This window comes from Microdochium trichocladiopsis (assembly GCF_020744255.1).
Source record: "Microdochium trichocladiopsis strain MPI-CAGE-CH-0230 chromosome Unknown B0I36scaffold_3, whole genome shotgun sequence".
NCBI classification, from domain to species: Eukaryota; Fungi; Ascomycota; class Sordariomycetes; order Xylariales; family Microdochiaceae; genus Microdochium; species Microdochium trichocladiopsis.
Window position 1 is genome coordinate 3,634,291 of NW_025763546.1, and position 15,944 is coordinate 3,650,234.

A 15,944-nucleotide genomic window follows, 5' to 3' on the forward strand; every position below is an offset into this window, starting at 1 on the left:
AAGTGCCTCTAACGCTGCAATGCGACCCAAGTGATTGAAACACAAAATGTCACGCAGGTTAAAGGCGATTTCATTGGTCCTCCAAGAACCGCCATATCATAGTCAGGGGAAACGGCGCCTGGGCAAGTGTGGTCCGCATCGATGAATGGAGGTTACCAGGGTGCTCACCATGCAGCCCAATCCGGCAAGCGGAGCAAACCTCCGCGATGCCTAGGATATATGAGGTCGATATCCACTGTCCGGAACCAACGGGGCGATGCGGTCGATCGTTGCTTCATTTCTCAATCACAAAGAGGTCTGCTGGGACGTCGGCGCGGCAAGAGGCTTGGCACGTTCATCAATGATGTTTCGGCCTGTCCTGTCGGACCTGTTGAACCTGAGTGCACCAGAGTGGGCCTCCAGTTCAACCTTTGCACAAATTTCAGACGATCTTCAACTGCTCAAAGTGTCAAGCTTCACTTCATTTGCTTAGAAAGCCTTCGAGCTCATCCGCCTCGTCCTCTTCGGATGATTCATCATCTTCCTCCCCATCCTCATCCTCCTCTTCGTCCGTCTCCTCTTCTTCCTCATCCTCCTCCTCGCCATCGTCGTCTTCTTCACTTTCCTCATCCGGGTCTTCTTCGTCTGCCTCCTCTTCGGAAGCACTCTCTGCGAGCCAGTCATCTAGAGTCTTGGCCCCCGCCCCATTGCTCTTTGTCGCAACGGGCTGCGGAGCTTCTCCTAAAACTTCAGACGCTGGCACAGAGCGGCCCTTCTGGCCATATTCTAATGCGGTACTATCAACTCCTCGAAGGCTAGGATCAGGCTCCCGCCCTTCCTGCACCCATGGAGGCAGCGGCTGGTACCCCTTCAGAGGGTGCACGCCGCCGCCGCCAGCTAGAACTAGTGCAGAAGAGCCCAGGATGAAGCCCTTTCGTGTTTCTGATGGACTTGGTGCCTGGGGCGCGGGCTTAGGCGCAAGAAGCATAAGCGTCGCGAGCTGCGGCACGCCCAATAAGGCCTTATATAGTCGAGTGCGGTCCCTCAGGTCGTATGAAGTATCATATCGGACCAGTTGTAGCACATAGTCCCACAGCCTTGTGATCGGGTGCACCTCGGTGAAGGCTTCAGGTATGTCGTCATTGTTCTCGGCATCCCTCAACTTTGCTGCTTCGGCCTCCCTGTTGATGTGGTGCAAGTAGACCTTAGCTGCAAGCAACACGATCTGGCGCTTGGTGATTTCCGATTCATCGGCGAAGCCTTTCAGCAGGATCCGCAGTACGTCAGCCGCGATATTGTTCTCCGCGTCCAACCCGGAGAACTCGCCGACGAGCCATACAATGGTTGCCCGGGCCTGTGGGTCGGTTGCAGAATCGAGATTCTTGGCAAGTTTGATAACAGTACGCACATGACCTTCTGGGTCTTGTTGGATCAGATGCCGTATGACTGTCAGTGACTCTGCTGCAAGCGTGCCATCGAGACTGGTTATTTGACCGAGAAGGAGCCGCATGCAACGTGCAGTTGTGGAGTGGTCTGCCTGCGCACAGCGACCAATCGCACGTACAGCTTCACGTACCAAGGCCTTGTCCGTGCCGCTAGAGAAGTGCTCGAGCTCGTTCAATATCAAGCTTTTTGTGTAGGCCGGGCTGTGGGGGAAGATGAGCGTAAGGACCTCAAGCTTGAGTTCCCACACCGGCGCCGGATCCGTCGCTCGCACAAGGAAATGCGACGCATACTTGGCAAACGATGTCGGATGGTCCAGACACACTGCTACAATGTTGTAAAGTGCGACTTGTTGGATGTCCTGGGGCCCCCTGACCAGCGCGACCAGAGGACCTATCGCTGCCTTTGTGTACTCGGGTGTCCCAATATCGTTGTAGCATCGTACCACTGCAATGACGACAGCCGAGTTGCGACTCTGTAGTAACGGCTTGATGCCGTTCAACAGGAGGGTGAGGTCGGGGTCGAGCACGACAACCTGCTCTTCGCTCGCGGCTTCATTCGTCTCTGCAGTGCTCTCACCGTAAAAGTCCTGTAGGTCCCCTGAATTGTTCTGCGGCTTTACAGTCCGCGTTCTCCTCGGAAAGCACTTGCGTGCATAGACTGTCATCATCCTCAGCACCGCAAGCTGGCTCCACTCGTCCATGTCGACAATTTTCTTGATGAGAGATCTGTAGTGCTTATGTATCAGGTCGATGCGCTCTGGGCAGATATCGAGGAAGGCTGAGACTGCCGCTCCGGCCACGTAGTATTGTTTGTCGCCGAGCAGTGTGCTCATGTACTTGAGCAGCTGAGGAAGAGTATTTGGCTCTAGTCGGTAGCATTTCGGAATCGCCAAAGCTGCAGCTTTCCGCACATGTGGTGACATGTCGCCTGTACCCTTCTTGATGGCAAGAGAAACGATCTGGCTGATCACAGGCACCCTTATGCCTGACATTGTTCGTAGCGCAAGGGCCCGTACTTGTGGGTTCGAGTCGGACAGCGATTTCTGGATGGTGTTGATCGAAAGGAGGGCGAGGTCGGGTTCTTGCTCTGCATGGTGAATGAGATATATATAGACAAGCTTCTTGATCTCGAAATTTGGTGAGGCAACGTTCTTGACGACGGAGGAGAAGAGCGGAAGGGTCTTTTGCTGTCGGTACATCATCTGCAACACGAGGAAAAGCGGATGTCAGCGAGTCGTTCTTCGCGGGTTATCTCGTGGGAACAAGTTGCCCGTACTGAAATGACTCGACGCAGTCCATCGAGAACTTCGCGCTCATTGCGGCTGTCCAAAAGCTTCTTGAGCTGTGCTGTGGGCAGCGCTCGTGAGGTCGTGGTCGGGCGGGCGCTGCGGGCCGCCTGGGCAGCTTCGAGGGTGAGATCGCGAGCTGGGCACGTCAGTGTGGGAGCGCAGCAGAGGCGACGGACCAGAGATTGGGACCTGACTGACCATTCTCGAGCAGTGTCGATATCCGCGATATCGACTCCATGGTGCTGAGAGATCAGAGCAGCACGGGCTGCCGAAATCGCGTCCCACGGCTGGAGCCTGCTCAGGTTAGAACTGGTCGTTGGTGATGATGCGGTGGGTTTGGCGGGGTGCAGCTCCGGGATAGCTCGCTGTCCAGCTGCTGCCACCAATGTCGTCAACGCAGTCCCTTGCAGCCAGGGGCGTTTCGGACAGCTGCCACAGAAGTGGACTGTCCGATTATCCTCGACATCCACCTTCAGGACACCAAGCAATGCCACGAATATCATGCGTCTTACAACCTTCAAACACTCGATCTTCAATCACCTGCAAATGCAGAGCCGGCAGTGAAACAAATCCATACTACACCATGACAACAAGCCAAGCAGCGCTCCCGCTGTTGCGATATCTACATCAGCGGACGCGCAGCACACCATGACAAACTGCACTCTCCTCTCACCAGCCCTGCCCTCGGAACTGCTGGCTCACATCCTGAAGTACCACACAGATCCGACAACCCTCATCATCTGTTCTACCCGCACAGACTTCGTCGCCAGCCTGCTCGGTGAGGTGCTTCACAGCGAACTGACGAGCAGCACCAATCAGCCAGGTTCTCCATCCTCCAGAGCGGACCTCGTCCGCAGCAGGTATCCTCACCTCGTGACATCACCTCTCCATCAGCTCGTCACATCGCGGCACATCCGCACGCTATATATCCCCACGGTGACGCACTTGCGGTCCTACCTGTCGGTGGCAGGCGTGTCCAGCAGTGCCTCTCCAAATCTACTCCAACCAGGACACCCTTCCTCCGTCTTTTCATCGTCCTCCAAGGTTCCTGCTGGCCCCCCACGCCGGGAGCACAGTGGTGAGGATGACGGAGCTGCCGCGAGGACAACCACTGCGAGCTTGCGGCCCAGCGGCACGGTGATCCTATACGGCTTCCTGGACCTACACCGCGACACGAGCGAGTGGTCCGCCCAGGGCCTGTCGCACTCGTGCTCCACGCTCGTCGAGTACGCGCATCAGCTCTCCCTGCACAGCGTGCTGCTGGTCGAGCCGGCTCGGAATGGTGGTAGTGGCGGCGGCGGCGGCGCTGCTGGGATACCGACTTCGCGTGGTGGCGAGCACGAGGGCTTCGGGCATGGCGACGACTCTGGTGCTGAGGGTGACGCCGATAATGCCGACTCGGTCGGTGGCGCCGCTCCTATTGCTCAAAGGACAAGTGAGCACAGCGTCAGGCGGGGGAGGCTTTCCTTGGAAGAATTGTTGACGGAGGATGTGCCCCTGCTTACTGGCGGCGGGAGCACCCTGCGCAAGCTCGGCATTGATGGAGACGAGCCCGGCTGGGCCGGCAGGACTGTGGAAGTTGGGCGTGTTCTGAAGCGGTGGCTTCGATTCCAGCGGATGGTGTGGGATGAGAGGACTTCTTCATGACCTGCTGCTTGGATGATGGCGTTTGAAGACCTGCGGGGTATGCCCACGCGTTCACGTTGCCACAAAATGTCATGTCAGCGGCTTGAAGGCAATCCCGAGTTGCTGTCATATCTTGCCAGTGTAGTAAAAAAAATTCAATTTTCCGAATCATACACCCGGCCTACTCGCCATGAGATGATGGTAAACAGAAAGGACTTCCAATAACGCCAGGCATCCGTGGTATCTAGTATCCTTCCAATTCATAAGCAAGGGCTCGTCGTAAACATGTTCAAAACAAAATGGCTTGCGTCCTGGTGCATCATCATCATATCGCTTGCTCCATCTCGGTGATGTACAGCTTGATATGAGATTCCATCTTGAGGAACTCGTCGTACGCAGCGCGGACCTCGTTCTCAATGTTCTCCTTGAGATCGAGCATCTGGGAGACGATCACGTCAGTTATGGTGTACTGGAGGAAAGTGAACAGGTTCTGGCCGCAACATACCTTCTTCTCCGTCTGCTCGATTCGCACTCTCCGCCGCTCAATCTCGGTGCCCTTCTCGGCTCGCTCCTCCGTGAGCTTCTTGTGCAGCGCGCGCAGCTCCTCGAGCCTCTCTTTCGCCTCTTGCGCCTTGATGCGGCTCTGATCGCGCAGCCGTTCTGTCCGCTCGTCCCACTTGGCAAGTTGCCTCTGGAGAAGGGCCTGCGTCCGCTCAACCTCGCGCACGTTGTTGCCTCGTTCTGACAGGGCGTCTCTTTGTTTGGCATTCCGCACGCTCTCCTCCTCCTCCTTGGTAAGCTCCATCTGGATTTCGTCGAGCAGCTTGATACATGACGCCACATCCGTCGCCACCACGCCAAACGAGTCTGTCGAGGTCTGCAGCGCCCTCGCCCGCCGGTCGAGGGAGTCGATGTGCGCCTTGTCCGCGTTGAGCGTGTTGTTGAGCTCGGCCAAGCTGTTTTGGAGGTTCGTCGGGCTCTGCAGCGTGTACGGCCGCAGCTTGGCGCTCTCCTGCTTCATGATCATCTTGTCGGCCGTCTTTTGCTCCAGGCGCTGCGTCAGCTGGGTCTTCTTCTCCTTGGCCTCCTCGAGCCGCGCGGCCACCTTCTCCTGGTTGTACCGCAGCTCGAGCAGCGTCTTTTTCAGCTCGTCGTTGCGCGACGTCTTCTCCCGCACCTGCACCTCCATCGCGCGCCGGTTGTGCTTCATCTCCTCGAGACGCGCCTCCATGTCCTGGTTCTCGCCGTAGAGGGTCTCGATGCGCGTCTTTGTCTCCTCGGCCTTGTTGAAGTGCTCGTCGATGACGTTGGTCTGGCTCTCGCGGAAGCGCACAAAGTTGATGAGGTAGCTGAAGATCTTGACGAGGCGGTCGTGGGTGGGCTTGTAGAGGTCGGTGAAGCTGAAGTCGGTGATGCCGGTCTCGAGCAGCAGGCGCCGCAGGGAGACGTAGAAGCCCATGAGGTTGCGCGTGTCTGGGGGCACGACGTCGGCGAACTCGCCGCAGACGTCCTCGGCGGCGGCGCGCATGGCGGGCTCGATGGACTCGCGGGTCGCGTTGAGGAGCAGCTCGGCGAACCACTCAAAGATCATCTGGACCTGGAGCGGGTTGGGCTTCTGGAGGTCCTGCACGGTGAAGGGGATGCCAATGTCTGTTATGCATCCGACAATCTCCTTGTCTGGCAGGCGCATGAAGGCGTCGGCCTCCTCCTCCTTCTTGCGGGCGCGGGACTGGGCCTGCTGCGCCGGCGGGATGATGGACATTCGCGGGTTGAACGCCATGGTTGGCGGCGGTCGGGCTCCGTATCCGATGCAAGGTGTAAGCAGCGGTGTTGTTTCTGACAGAGAGTGTTGGTGCGATTGATGGGTTGCGACGTGTCGGCTGTGTTGCTCGTGGGCGTGTGAAGATGGGCAGTGAGTGGTGCAATGTGTGAATCTCAGTCGGCGCAGAATATCCAGGGATCTCGAGCCGCGAGGTGCCCACTCTGAAAGTAAACATTAGGAGGCGGGGCACGCCCGCACGACATGGCCCTGGCGCCACACCCGTTTTGGGTTGGGACGACAACATTGGACACTGCAAGAGTGGAGAAGATGCAACGACTCCCGACTGAGGCACGGAAAGAGCACCTGCTCAAGCTCCAGCAGGTCGATACAAGGTCGGGTAATCTAGGGATGGCACGTAAGACAGTCGCAAAGGGTGATCTCATCCGTATGATTGTAATACCGTGCCGTCCCGGTGGTGCTACCCAGGCACGTGAAAGGGGCGCAAATCGTGAAAGAGGAGAATTTCTTTCCTCCAGGACTGAACGAGTTTGCACAAGAGAATTATGCCCGTCGCCTCATTCGCACCGCAAAGTAGAAGACGCAATGAAAAACCCGGCCCGAAAAAGCAGAAAAGGTGCCACAAGGACACTCTTCTCTTCAGCAGGCTGGCAGCGAGGGTGAGGAGCGCAAGGGTACGTTCGGAAAGCAAGATGTGCGGAAGAATACCCAGAAATTGAGGGCAAGCTTGCAAGAACAAGGACAGGAGGCTCAGGCTACGCGTGGAACACCAGACAATCAACCAAAAACGACAACAGTCAACAATGAGGCAAGATCCAAAGGAAAAGAGAAGCGGGGGCGCAGGAAGCATCTGAGGAAGAGTCCCCGCCAAGTCCGAAGACCACACCGAAGGCGAAGCACAAAGTCGACACCGTCGACTACAAGTTCCTAAAAGAGTGCTATATTCATCTGATTATGGACGGTGAAGCAATCCGCCTTCGGGCCGGACAAGATCAGGATCGGAAACCGAAATTCTTTAGCGTCATACACCGCGCAACAACATTTCACCGGCGAATGCAACATCCACAACAGCCAACACAGCAACCAAGGAGAGCAGCCACTACGGACTAGGCTACAGTACCTTGTCTGCAGCCCTCTAGGGCAAGACAGAGTGGCGATGTTGTGAGCGACTGTGTGAAAGCAACAAGTCGGCTTCCTAAAAACCCCGACGTGGTTATGAAGTACCAGAGAGACCCGCGCCCTCGCTCACGTATCCGGACATAGCTTCGCCAAAGCATGCCCTGCACCTTGCTGTCTCCACTCCAGCACGGTGCAGTTGTTTCTTTTTGTAATTGCTTGTTAAACAGCCCACCAACCACGTTCGAAAGAGCAGCTTGCAATTGCTCGCTACTTCATGGTCCAGTTTACACACCGACGAATCAGGTATCATCCAGCTACATTTTCATCTCTAGCCTGCGCCATTCTGCTCTCCGACGCTACAAGCTGGCCGCAGTTCTATTGATCTGGCGTTTTGCTGAGAGCAAGCCCTGACTCGAAACCATTAGACGTGCCCTGTTCGGCCTTACGAGTCGCAACCAAGGAAGAGACCCTCGCGGCTGGCTGACCTCCAATGAACTTCTTAGGAGCTGGATTCCCAACTCATGAGCTGTGCTTCTGTCCTGCTGCCAAGAGTAAGGTCCAGCGCGTGATGTCTGCACCATGATGTCCCCTCCGATCTGGTCGGGTTCATCAGACGCCCTCGTGGCTGGCTCGTCGAAACGACTAGCGGTGCTCGAGTCGTCTTTCCAGAATGCACAGCAACCACTCAGGAGCTAGCCGGGGATCGGTTGTCCTTTACTTCATTATTGTCTAGTTCGTGCAGCTTGCAACCTACCTAACTAGCTTGCGTGATCCATGACTCGAGAAATTCTGGGGAATCCTAGACTTTAGGAATACTCCACGGCGGGACCAATATATAGCAAGGTCATCCCAGCCACGACGGCCCTCTCCCCAGTCTGAAAACAGCATAGAAGAGGGCGGGGTGAGTGATTGAATCCATTCGAAGTGGCTGAGCAACCTCAATAATATGCCTCTCCGGGTCTAGAAAGGTTTGGACGTCGATAACAAGCAGTAATTTGACCAGTAAGGGTCGCCTTGCGCTGAAAAGCAGCAGGAACAGGAATTGCAGCCGGACACACGTTGGGGGACGGCGCATGCTAGCGCCTTCATCCATGAATTGCGCTAGGACTGGCTCTTGTGGACTTGGCCATGTGTGAGCCTGCCCTGCCTGCTTCAGAACCATCTTGACAACCTCTTACTCCAGATGGCAGTGGCAGACATCGCAGCCGGGCACGGGCAGTTATTGGCTGCCATGATCCTGGACAAGCGTACCGTACTGGTAACAAAACAAAGGAATGATCTGCGATCGTCTTTTAGACTGCTTTGCGTGCTACAGCCCCGGGGACTCGACAAAGGTTTTGCGGACGGCGCTGAAGCTCGCAGGAGCCAATCTGAGAATGTTCCTCGGGTGAGCACCGTTATCCTCTCGAGCCGGAAAGAGCTGCGTGGAAGTACCATGCACTGCCGCGTAGTAGCCTTGCTGAAACCAGCCAGTGACTGGTCGTGGCGGCTGGGTTTTTGTGGTAGTTCTGGCTAGTTCTTGAACGGTTCAATCCACAAAGCCAGCCTAGCTCTCGACACACCGCCTGCGCTGACTCGACCAGGGTCTTAATGTTGTAGACCATTTGCTGGTATCTGCCAACCACGACGCGCACAAGTCTCGTTTTGATCACGGCCTTTCTGCTTGTTGACAGGTCCGGGTCACGCATTCAATTCGGTGGTTTGCCGTCTGGAGATTGCGAGCGGAGCTTGTGGCTCGATAATAGATCACGGGATCTCATATTGCGGCCGAGCACCCCCAGGCATGTCATTTATCGCCTGGGCCCAAACGCCACGCGCGTTGGCTTGACCCAAGTGCCGGACGACGAGGCGGGTCAGGGCACCATTGCCACACTGCAGCAAGGCTCGCCACGCGATCCAGGTGGGCACCCCGCATCGTCTTCTTCCCGCCATCAATCTAGAAAGGTCCCAGACGGAGCTAGAAACGGAGGCACAAGCCAGAGCCGTCATGAAAATGCTGGAACTGAAGAGTGTCGACACACAGCCAGTTTTTTGGTGCGGAGTCACCGCACATCTTCTTCACACAGGAGCAAACTCTCCTGGCCGATCTGGTGGCTCTCTGGCTGCACTTGTCTCTGCTTGGTTGCATAGAGTTTTAGCCCAGCTCGCGACCAAGGCAGGAGGACAATCGGATTGTTGTCGCCCATGCTGCAGCCAATGGACTGCGGGTGAGGACTGTAGGTGGAACCCAGCCGAGATGCATCTCATATGCATACGTGCAAGCGTTGTACCAGTGGAAATCCCTGGGGATAAACGGCCTTCGTCATGCATGTCATGCACGTCTGTGGGTGTACGGCGCGTCCAATGCGTGGCGTCCGAGACAAGACAACCAGCTTGACTTGTCCCCGGAGGCAAGAGTCCACGCAAATGGTGGACGTCAGCAAGCCTCGCCTGGAGGCGCTGCACATCAAGGTGCGGATCCCAGATAGTACTAGCTGATGGTGCTGGTGATCATGTGTCGAAACAGTAAATTGCAGAGGCTCGAGCCCCAAGACCTTTGGTGCATCTCAATATACCTCACAGATGCTCAACGCCGTCACCCAGTGCCAGAGTCTGGTAAGGAGCCAGGAGCGCTGCAACGACTGCGTGCGTGAGTTGTCCTGCACGATGCAATGTGCGACACGTCCGTCACAGGTCCGCTGCAGATTATGCGCGACCCATGTCCTGTGCCGTCCACCAGCCAGCTCAACAATCTGGGCTTCCTTTCACGCCATGCCAGAAAGCTTCAGACCTGGCGGACATGAGAGGTGATGCCATTGGTATGACTGTGACTTGCGACAAGTCCGCTTGCCCTTAGGTGTGGACGGCTGCTCCCCCGACCGCAACTGCTCGTCGATCGCCTTTGATCGCCGTTCTGCGTGCAGATGGAGTCTGTCAGTTAATAGCAAGCATGGGCGCGCGATCGGACTGGCTACAAATCGAGACCGAGTCGTAGGGCACACCAGTCTGCCGGCGTATTCAGATTGTCGATTTTGAGCTGTCGCATTGTCAAGGGCTGCCGCGCACGTGGATGAACCCTTGATGTCTCCGAGAATGGAGAGGACCACACCCCACTGGTCTTGAGTGCGAGAAACCGGGCACCAGCAGCTGCTGCTTGTTTGGTCACGGTGACGCCCATGAGCAAAATGACATGGTGCGCCAATCATTGCCGCTTCAGCACAGGCCGTCTGATTCGCCGACAGCACTCACACCGCAGCTTTGGCGCCACATTCGTCTGCGCCATGACTGTGGCGATTCCTGTTCGTCCTGCTGGTACGGATCCGAGGTTGCCAGTCCCGCGACGGTACGCGGGGTTTTCGTACTCGCTCGAGCCAGACCCAAAGTCGCGCATCACGATCGTGTTGGGTCTGCTGGCTATGCTCACCAAACCACCTGTGAGACGGACTGCTGCCTCAGCTGTGTGCAAAGATGGAAGCTGCCACATGTGGATTGCCCACCGAAAGGAGCCATCTGTGGCAACCGGGGCCAATTCCCTAGGGCTTCTGCTCGAGTTGGGTGGCCCACAGTCGTGGACAATACGAGCCGGCATATCCACCAGTGGGGTGCAGTGTGCAGAGGAGGGAGGGTACTTTGAACGACCAGCTTGGTGGTACCGCTACCTAATGCGGATAGAATCCTTCTGCTTACTCTCCCGTTGCCTTCCTTTGTTGGTATGGGACGAAAGCTCTGGCACAAAGTCTGAGCAAGTTTAGCAGACTCCAGGCTTGCCCGGAAAGCTTCGCGGTGCCGCCTGCAGTACCTGTGCCGTTGGGTATGAGTCGTTCCAACCCCAGCGAAGCTAAGCCAAGGTCGAGTCGAGGTCGAGATCGCGCTGATCTATCTTCCAAGAGGCATGCCTGGCCTGGGGCCCGGTGTGGCTGGGCCTGGTGTCGTACTGGCACGTAAGGATGCATCTTCGAGTCGGGGGGCGCAGGAGTGCAAGTGGTTGCGTCTCAGGAACCAGCATCCCTTGCAGCTTTGACATCATTGGACGGGGGTTGGCTCAGATGCTTGCCCAGCCACCCTGGCCAATTCTCCGTCATGAAATTGGAGGGCAAGGCTGTCAACATGTCAGCCAGTTCCGTCGTCGTCATCTGTGCCATGGCCGTGGTCTGAACTGTATTGAGGCTACTATTGCGGGCTTCCGCTATCAAGACCGACTGGGTGCCCGCGGCGTCGGCAGAAGCAACCGGTGCAAGGTCGAGGGCGACGTGAGACCCTCAGCTGCTGGAAGGATTCAGATGCAGAGAGCGTGCAGAGGATTGAATATAGATTAATCGGCAAGAGATGAGGTCGACAGGGTGCAGGCATGAGTCTGTTTGAGCCGCCTAAGGGACTTGCCTACCTGCTGGCCAGAAACGTGCTTGCCCAGTCCAGTGTCCAGTCAGATTCAATGCGGTAATTGTCTCGAGTGCTCCTGCCACACCTGGACGCCTGTCTGGTGTGCATTGCAGCACGCAGACCGGACGGGATCAGCGTCGTTTGCACATCTGGTCCAATTGAGTTCAGCCTTGCGACAAAGTAGCTGCCCACCTGAATGGAAACGCTCTGGTCTGTAGACACACAATGCTCCCGCCGTTCATGCTTGCTCTGAGACACGACTTTGCATCTGAGCAACTTTGCCAGTCGATGCGACCCACCAACCTCCTCCTCACCTCCAGCCCAGATATCCTTGGGAATGGCCCCTTCGCCTTACGCAGCAGCCAGCGACGATGACCCGTGGATGTATGGTTCCAGCAACACAATAGTCACATGTGAGACTTCAGCAGCACTCTCCTGCTGCTTGGTCCCCGGCACCAGACGTCACGAGCGGTGCAGGTGCCGATGGCAACGGCAGCCGCGACTGCGACGGTGCCAGCGCCAGCGGGCTCGAGGCTTTTCGTGCGAAAAGAGGAGCAGGGGAGGACGAGCCGGCGTCCGTCCACCAGCAGCCATGTACTGACACGGCCATGTCAGCAGTACCTGGGCCCCAGTACCTGTCGTTTTCTCGACGCCCCTCCGGCCCCCTCGTGCCGCGACGGCTTCTTCCTTGCGAGCCCACTGCGCGACGCTGCGACTACTGCAGCCCCTGCCGCTGGAGTGGGTACATGCGACGTAGTGGCAGCCAGCTCGCCAGGTTGGCTGCGTGCCCTCCCCACATCGACACCGTCGCCGACGCCCTTCAGGCTCCATACACACCTCGCCCAACGCCCACTTGGCCACGGTCGATTGCTCATGCGCCGGGCCTGCCTACCTACCCTAGGGTCTGCTAGAGCGACCCTGTTTGCCCTGCTCCCGCCCTGTCCCGCCGTCACCACCGCACCCCGGCGCCTTTGCTTCTCAGGGCCTCACCCATAAACCCCCAATGGGGCCCAGCCCAACGGCCCTCGTTCGTGTTCCTGGACCTGCTTCTGCACCTTCAACCAGCTGTAAAAGGTGATCGCCTGGCATTCCAACACGCCCTGGCCGCCTTGCACTATACGCCCTCGCCCGAACACGCGCCGTCCAGCAAGATCGCGCGACACACTCTCGGCACACGCCACTCTTGCAGCTTGCGAACGCATCTGCGACAAGCACCAAGTACGTGCGCCAGCCGCAGCGCGGCCCGTCCTATCGTCCGACTTCAAGAGCGCACTACCGTCCTACCGGCTGCCCGACCACCTTCGGCCTTCGAATCCACGATACAGTGCGCAACAATCGCAGCGACCGACGCGCATTCTTGTGTGGGCTTTACGTGCGCAAACTCGTTGACCAGGCTGGAACGTTTTTAGACGGGTGCATCATTTTCCTCACAGAGCAACTTTCGGTCTTCAAGGCTGCCTTTACATCTTCTGCGCCGATGGCGAATCTCCGACTCCTACATCGCGAATCGCCCACATCTTTACGCCGTCGGCCGTACCTGCAATCAAAAAGATAGCGCCTCCTGCGCAGTCCTATTTGGCGGCGCCGAGACGCCCGCCCGCCAGTCGTGATGGCCCTATGGCCATTTCGACGGCGGGGCTCGCGCTTGCGTGCCCGTGCCAATACGACGGCAGACAACGAGTCTGTCCGAGGCACAACACGTAGGCAAACCGAGCCCCCGAATCGCCTCACGAAGGCAAATGCCGAGCAAAACCAGCGCGCGTACAGTTTCTCACCTGGCAGGAGAGATTCTATACGGGCCGCGAAGCCTCCAAACGAGGCAACGTCCAAATCAAACATGCGTCGGCGCAGTACGAGGATGTCCCAAATGGGCCCACCGCCTACCCAGGCTGAGGAGATACAACGGGTGCCGACTTTGCATCACGAGAATTCTGGGAACAAACGCAGCGGACAACCTCTCCTAGCGAAGAAATCGAGTAAGCGACGCAAGGAGGACCACGAACGGGAAGCCGAGATCAAGGCTATGAGCCAGTTCACCCCTTTGAGGCCTGCTACCAATAGCGTGACAAAGGGTCGGCCCATGAAGAAAGAGAGTCGTCGCTTGAGATCAGACCTAGCCAGGAGCTGGGATGGCCAGCCCTCTTCTGTTGTTTCATTGCCGTCGCCAGAATCAATACATTCGAGCATGAGCTCGGATTCAGATCACATCTCCTTCAAGGTCTCTGCTCTCGCAGCCCTGGCACCTCGCCCAACGATACGTTGTTCGTCAAACCCCATGTCTGGGGCTGGGCTTGGACGATCAGCTTCAGAGAGGCGCAGGCTTGCCGATCGCGAGCCAATTTCTGAAGCCACCCTCAAAGCTCACAAGCGAATTGACGACCTCGCCGATGATCTAGATGCGTCAGATCTCAGGGAGCTCATGGAACGCGACCAGAGAAGGCGGCAGAGGAAGAGAGAAAAGGACATGCAGAAAGCAGAGAAGAGGCTGGCTCGAAAGATGGAAAGGCAACGTGAGGAAGCAGCCAACGTTGATACTCCAACAAAGAACCTAGAAAGGGGGGTCCTAGGTCGGGAAATGACCGGCCTCGAGGACCCGGCATCTGTGACGATCACGTCGTCGCGGAGAAGACAGTCAGCAGAGTCCACAGGCCCAGGTCTCGAGGCGAATACGGTGAAGCGATCGAGCGAGGACCACCAGCAAGAACGCGAGAGAGTGCATCGCTCCATAACACCTCTAGGTGAATTCCACAGGACGAACAGCGGCCTTTCGAACTCCATGGCGGCGATCGAGGATGCCCCGCCATTGACACCACAAGAGACACCCCGACCCAAGTCGATCAGTCCGACCATCATGAGCTTTATACGCTCACGAAAGTCTGGATCGAAGTCTCCGCCCCACGATGAGCGGCATTTTGCCCGCGCCGCAGCCAACAGTACCTCTCCGTCACGAGCCCGGGCGGAATATGCTGAGTCTGCGGCCAGGACTTCAGAAAGTGGCTCATCGCGACCATGGCTTTCGTTCTTCAAATGGGGAGGCAGACGAAGAAGCTCGGTAGGACCAGCTTCATTCTCTAATACTTCACGAGACTCTATGCAAGGTTCACAAACCGGGCCGCCCCCCGTTGTCAGTTTCACAACGGGGCGCCGTCTGAGCTCTGGTGTGCCGAAACGGACCATGTCGCGTTTCCGCGAGGATCTTCCTGAACACCCATTGTCGCCTCCAGACTCGCGTGTGGGATCACCCGAGGTCTATGCCGGGTCCTCGGAACGTCTGCCCCAAATTACCGATGACGTGGAGCGCCACGAGGAGGCGAACTTCAACTCAGACACCCAACCAATACCCATTCCTACCCGCCATCAAGAACCGCAGTTGTCGCCCGTCCCCCTCTCGATGTCACTTGCGTCCGTAGACTCGGAAGGCTCTTGGCTGTCTGGCCGCATGAGCCGTCAGAGTCGCCAGAGGGCGTCCTCCGGGGCACTGGGGTCGTCTGTTGTGCACCCAATGGCAAGCACGTCAGTCATCTCTGAAGTTCAACATTCAGACCACACCGATGATGACAGTATTGCTGCGGATGAGTACCTGAACAAGGTTGTTCCTGCTAGCCCAGTTGAGCTAAATGCTGGCCGCGCACATGCGAGCAGCGACGACGACTCCACATACGAGACACAATGGGGCAGTGTAAGCCGAAAGCCTACCGTGGTGCATGGCACTACGAGCACGCGCAGCCGCGAGGGTCTTCTTCTCCAAGACTTTACGGACAAGTACCTCGAAACCAACGGCACGAAGCCTGTCGAAAACGGTCAACCTCGGACCCTAGATGCCGACAGCGCAAAGGTCCTAGAGATGTCTCCACGCTTGTCTGGAGACGAAAGGGTGCGTGTTGTGGAGCGTGGTACGCAATAAATTGCACGTTCCCAGGCACTACTCCCAGACCCGGTGCCTGTGAACAACTCCAACAATAAGCTCGCCTCGTAGACGATTCGTCTCTATGTCGGCATCAGTCATTGAGGACGCTAGTCGACACACTCTATCTTACTCTTGCGAATCACAAAAACAGAGCACTTTCCTTCACCTCAAAATCAAGAAAAAGGTATCCAGGACCATTACAAGACGAAAATCTTCTCCCCCAAGCAGTTACATCGAAAAGCAAAAACCCAAAAATAGAAAATCAGAAAACCAAGAAAACCACAAAAAACCACAAAAAAACCACAAAACCACAAACACCACAAACACCTTGGAGGAGAAGGGCAAAAAAAACACCGGAAAACACTACGAAATCCCGTCATGCTCGATATTCTTTGACGACCCAAAAACATGAGAGTTCAAATACTGAAACGTTCCATACC

At 56.9% G+C, this 15,944-nt stretch overlaps 4 protein-coding genes across 4 annotated transcripts; 2 read left to right on the top strand and 2 right to left on the bottom strand.

Moving 5' to 3' along the window:
* Window positions 1-286: 286 nt before the first annotated feature.
* On the bottom strand, window positions 287-3,050 carry B0I36DRAFT_318974 (adaptin N terminal region-domain-containing protein). Its single transcript, XM_046153353.1, has 3 exons — window positions 2,912-3,050; window positions 2,701-2,849; window positions 287-2,626 (listed from the first exon to the last, which is right to left on the bottom strand). The coding sequence occupies exons 1-3, from the start codon at window positions 2,949-2,951 to the stop codon at window positions 461-463; spliced, it is 2,355 nt and encodes a 784-aa protein (XP_046015822.1). The 5' UTR covers window positions 2,952-3,050; the 3' UTR covers window positions 287-460.
* Window positions 3,051-3,213: 163 nt separating this feature from the next.
* B0I36DRAFT_96198 (uncharacterized protein) lies at window positions 3,214-4,512 on the top strand. Its single transcript, XM_046163655.1, has one exon. It carries the CDS (start codon window positions 3,362-3,364, stop codon window positions 4,358-4,360), a length of 999 nt encoding a protein of 332 aa, XP_046015823.1. The 5' UTR covers window positions 3,214-3,361; the 3' UTR covers window positions 4,361-4,512.
* A 152-nt stretch (window positions 4,513-4,664) lies between these two features.
* B0I36DRAFT_239294 (Nuf2 family protein) lies at window positions 4,665-6,119 on the bottom strand (the record flags this gene model as incomplete). Its single annotated transcript, XM_046149680.1, has 2 exons — window positions 4,665-4,778; window positions 4,845-6,119. The coding sequence occupies 2 exons, from the start codon at window positions 6,117-6,119 to the stop codon at window positions 4,665-4,667; spliced, it is 1,389 nt and encodes a 462-aa protein (XP_046015824.1).
* Window positions 6,120-12,800: 6,681 nt separating this feature from the next.
* B0I36DRAFT_96214 (uncharacterized protein) lies at window positions 12,801-15,601 on the top strand. Its single transcript, XM_046163656.1, has 2 exons — window positions 12,801-12,815; window positions 13,007-15,601. Exon 2 carries the CDS (start codon window positions 13,207-13,209, stop codon window positions 15,499-15,501), a length of 2,295 nt encoding a protein of 764 aa, XP_046015825.1. The 5' UTR covers window positions 12,801-12,815; window positions 13,007-13,206; the 3' UTR covers window positions 15,502-15,601.
* Window positions 15,602-15,944: the final 343 nt, after the last annotated feature.

What these genes read in the sequence shown, in the direction of transcription:
- B0I36DRAFT_96198 (XM_046163655.1), top strand. Translation starts at nt 3,362, where the DNA reads ATGACAAACTGCACTCTCCTCTCACCAGCCCTGCCCTCGGAACTGCTG.
- B0I36DRAFT_318974 (XM_046153353.1), bottom strand. Translation starts at nt 2,951, where the DNA reads ATGGAGTCGATATCGCGGATATCGACACTGCTCGAGAATG. An exon ending in ATCGACACTGCTCGAGAATG is followed by an intron (nt 2,850 to 2,911) that starts GTCAGTCAGGTC and finishes TGACGTGCCCAG; the next exon opens with CTCGCGATCTCACCCTCGAA. An exon ending in GACTGCGTCGAGTCATTTCA is followed by an intron (nt 2,627 to 2,700) that starts GTACGGGCAACT and finishes CTCGTGTTGCAG; the next exon opens with ATGATGTACCGACAGCAAAA.
- B0I36DRAFT_96214 (XM_046163656.1), top strand. Translation starts at nt 13,207, where the DNA reads ATGGCCCTATGGCCATTTCGACGGCGGGGCTCGCGCTTGCGTGCCCGT.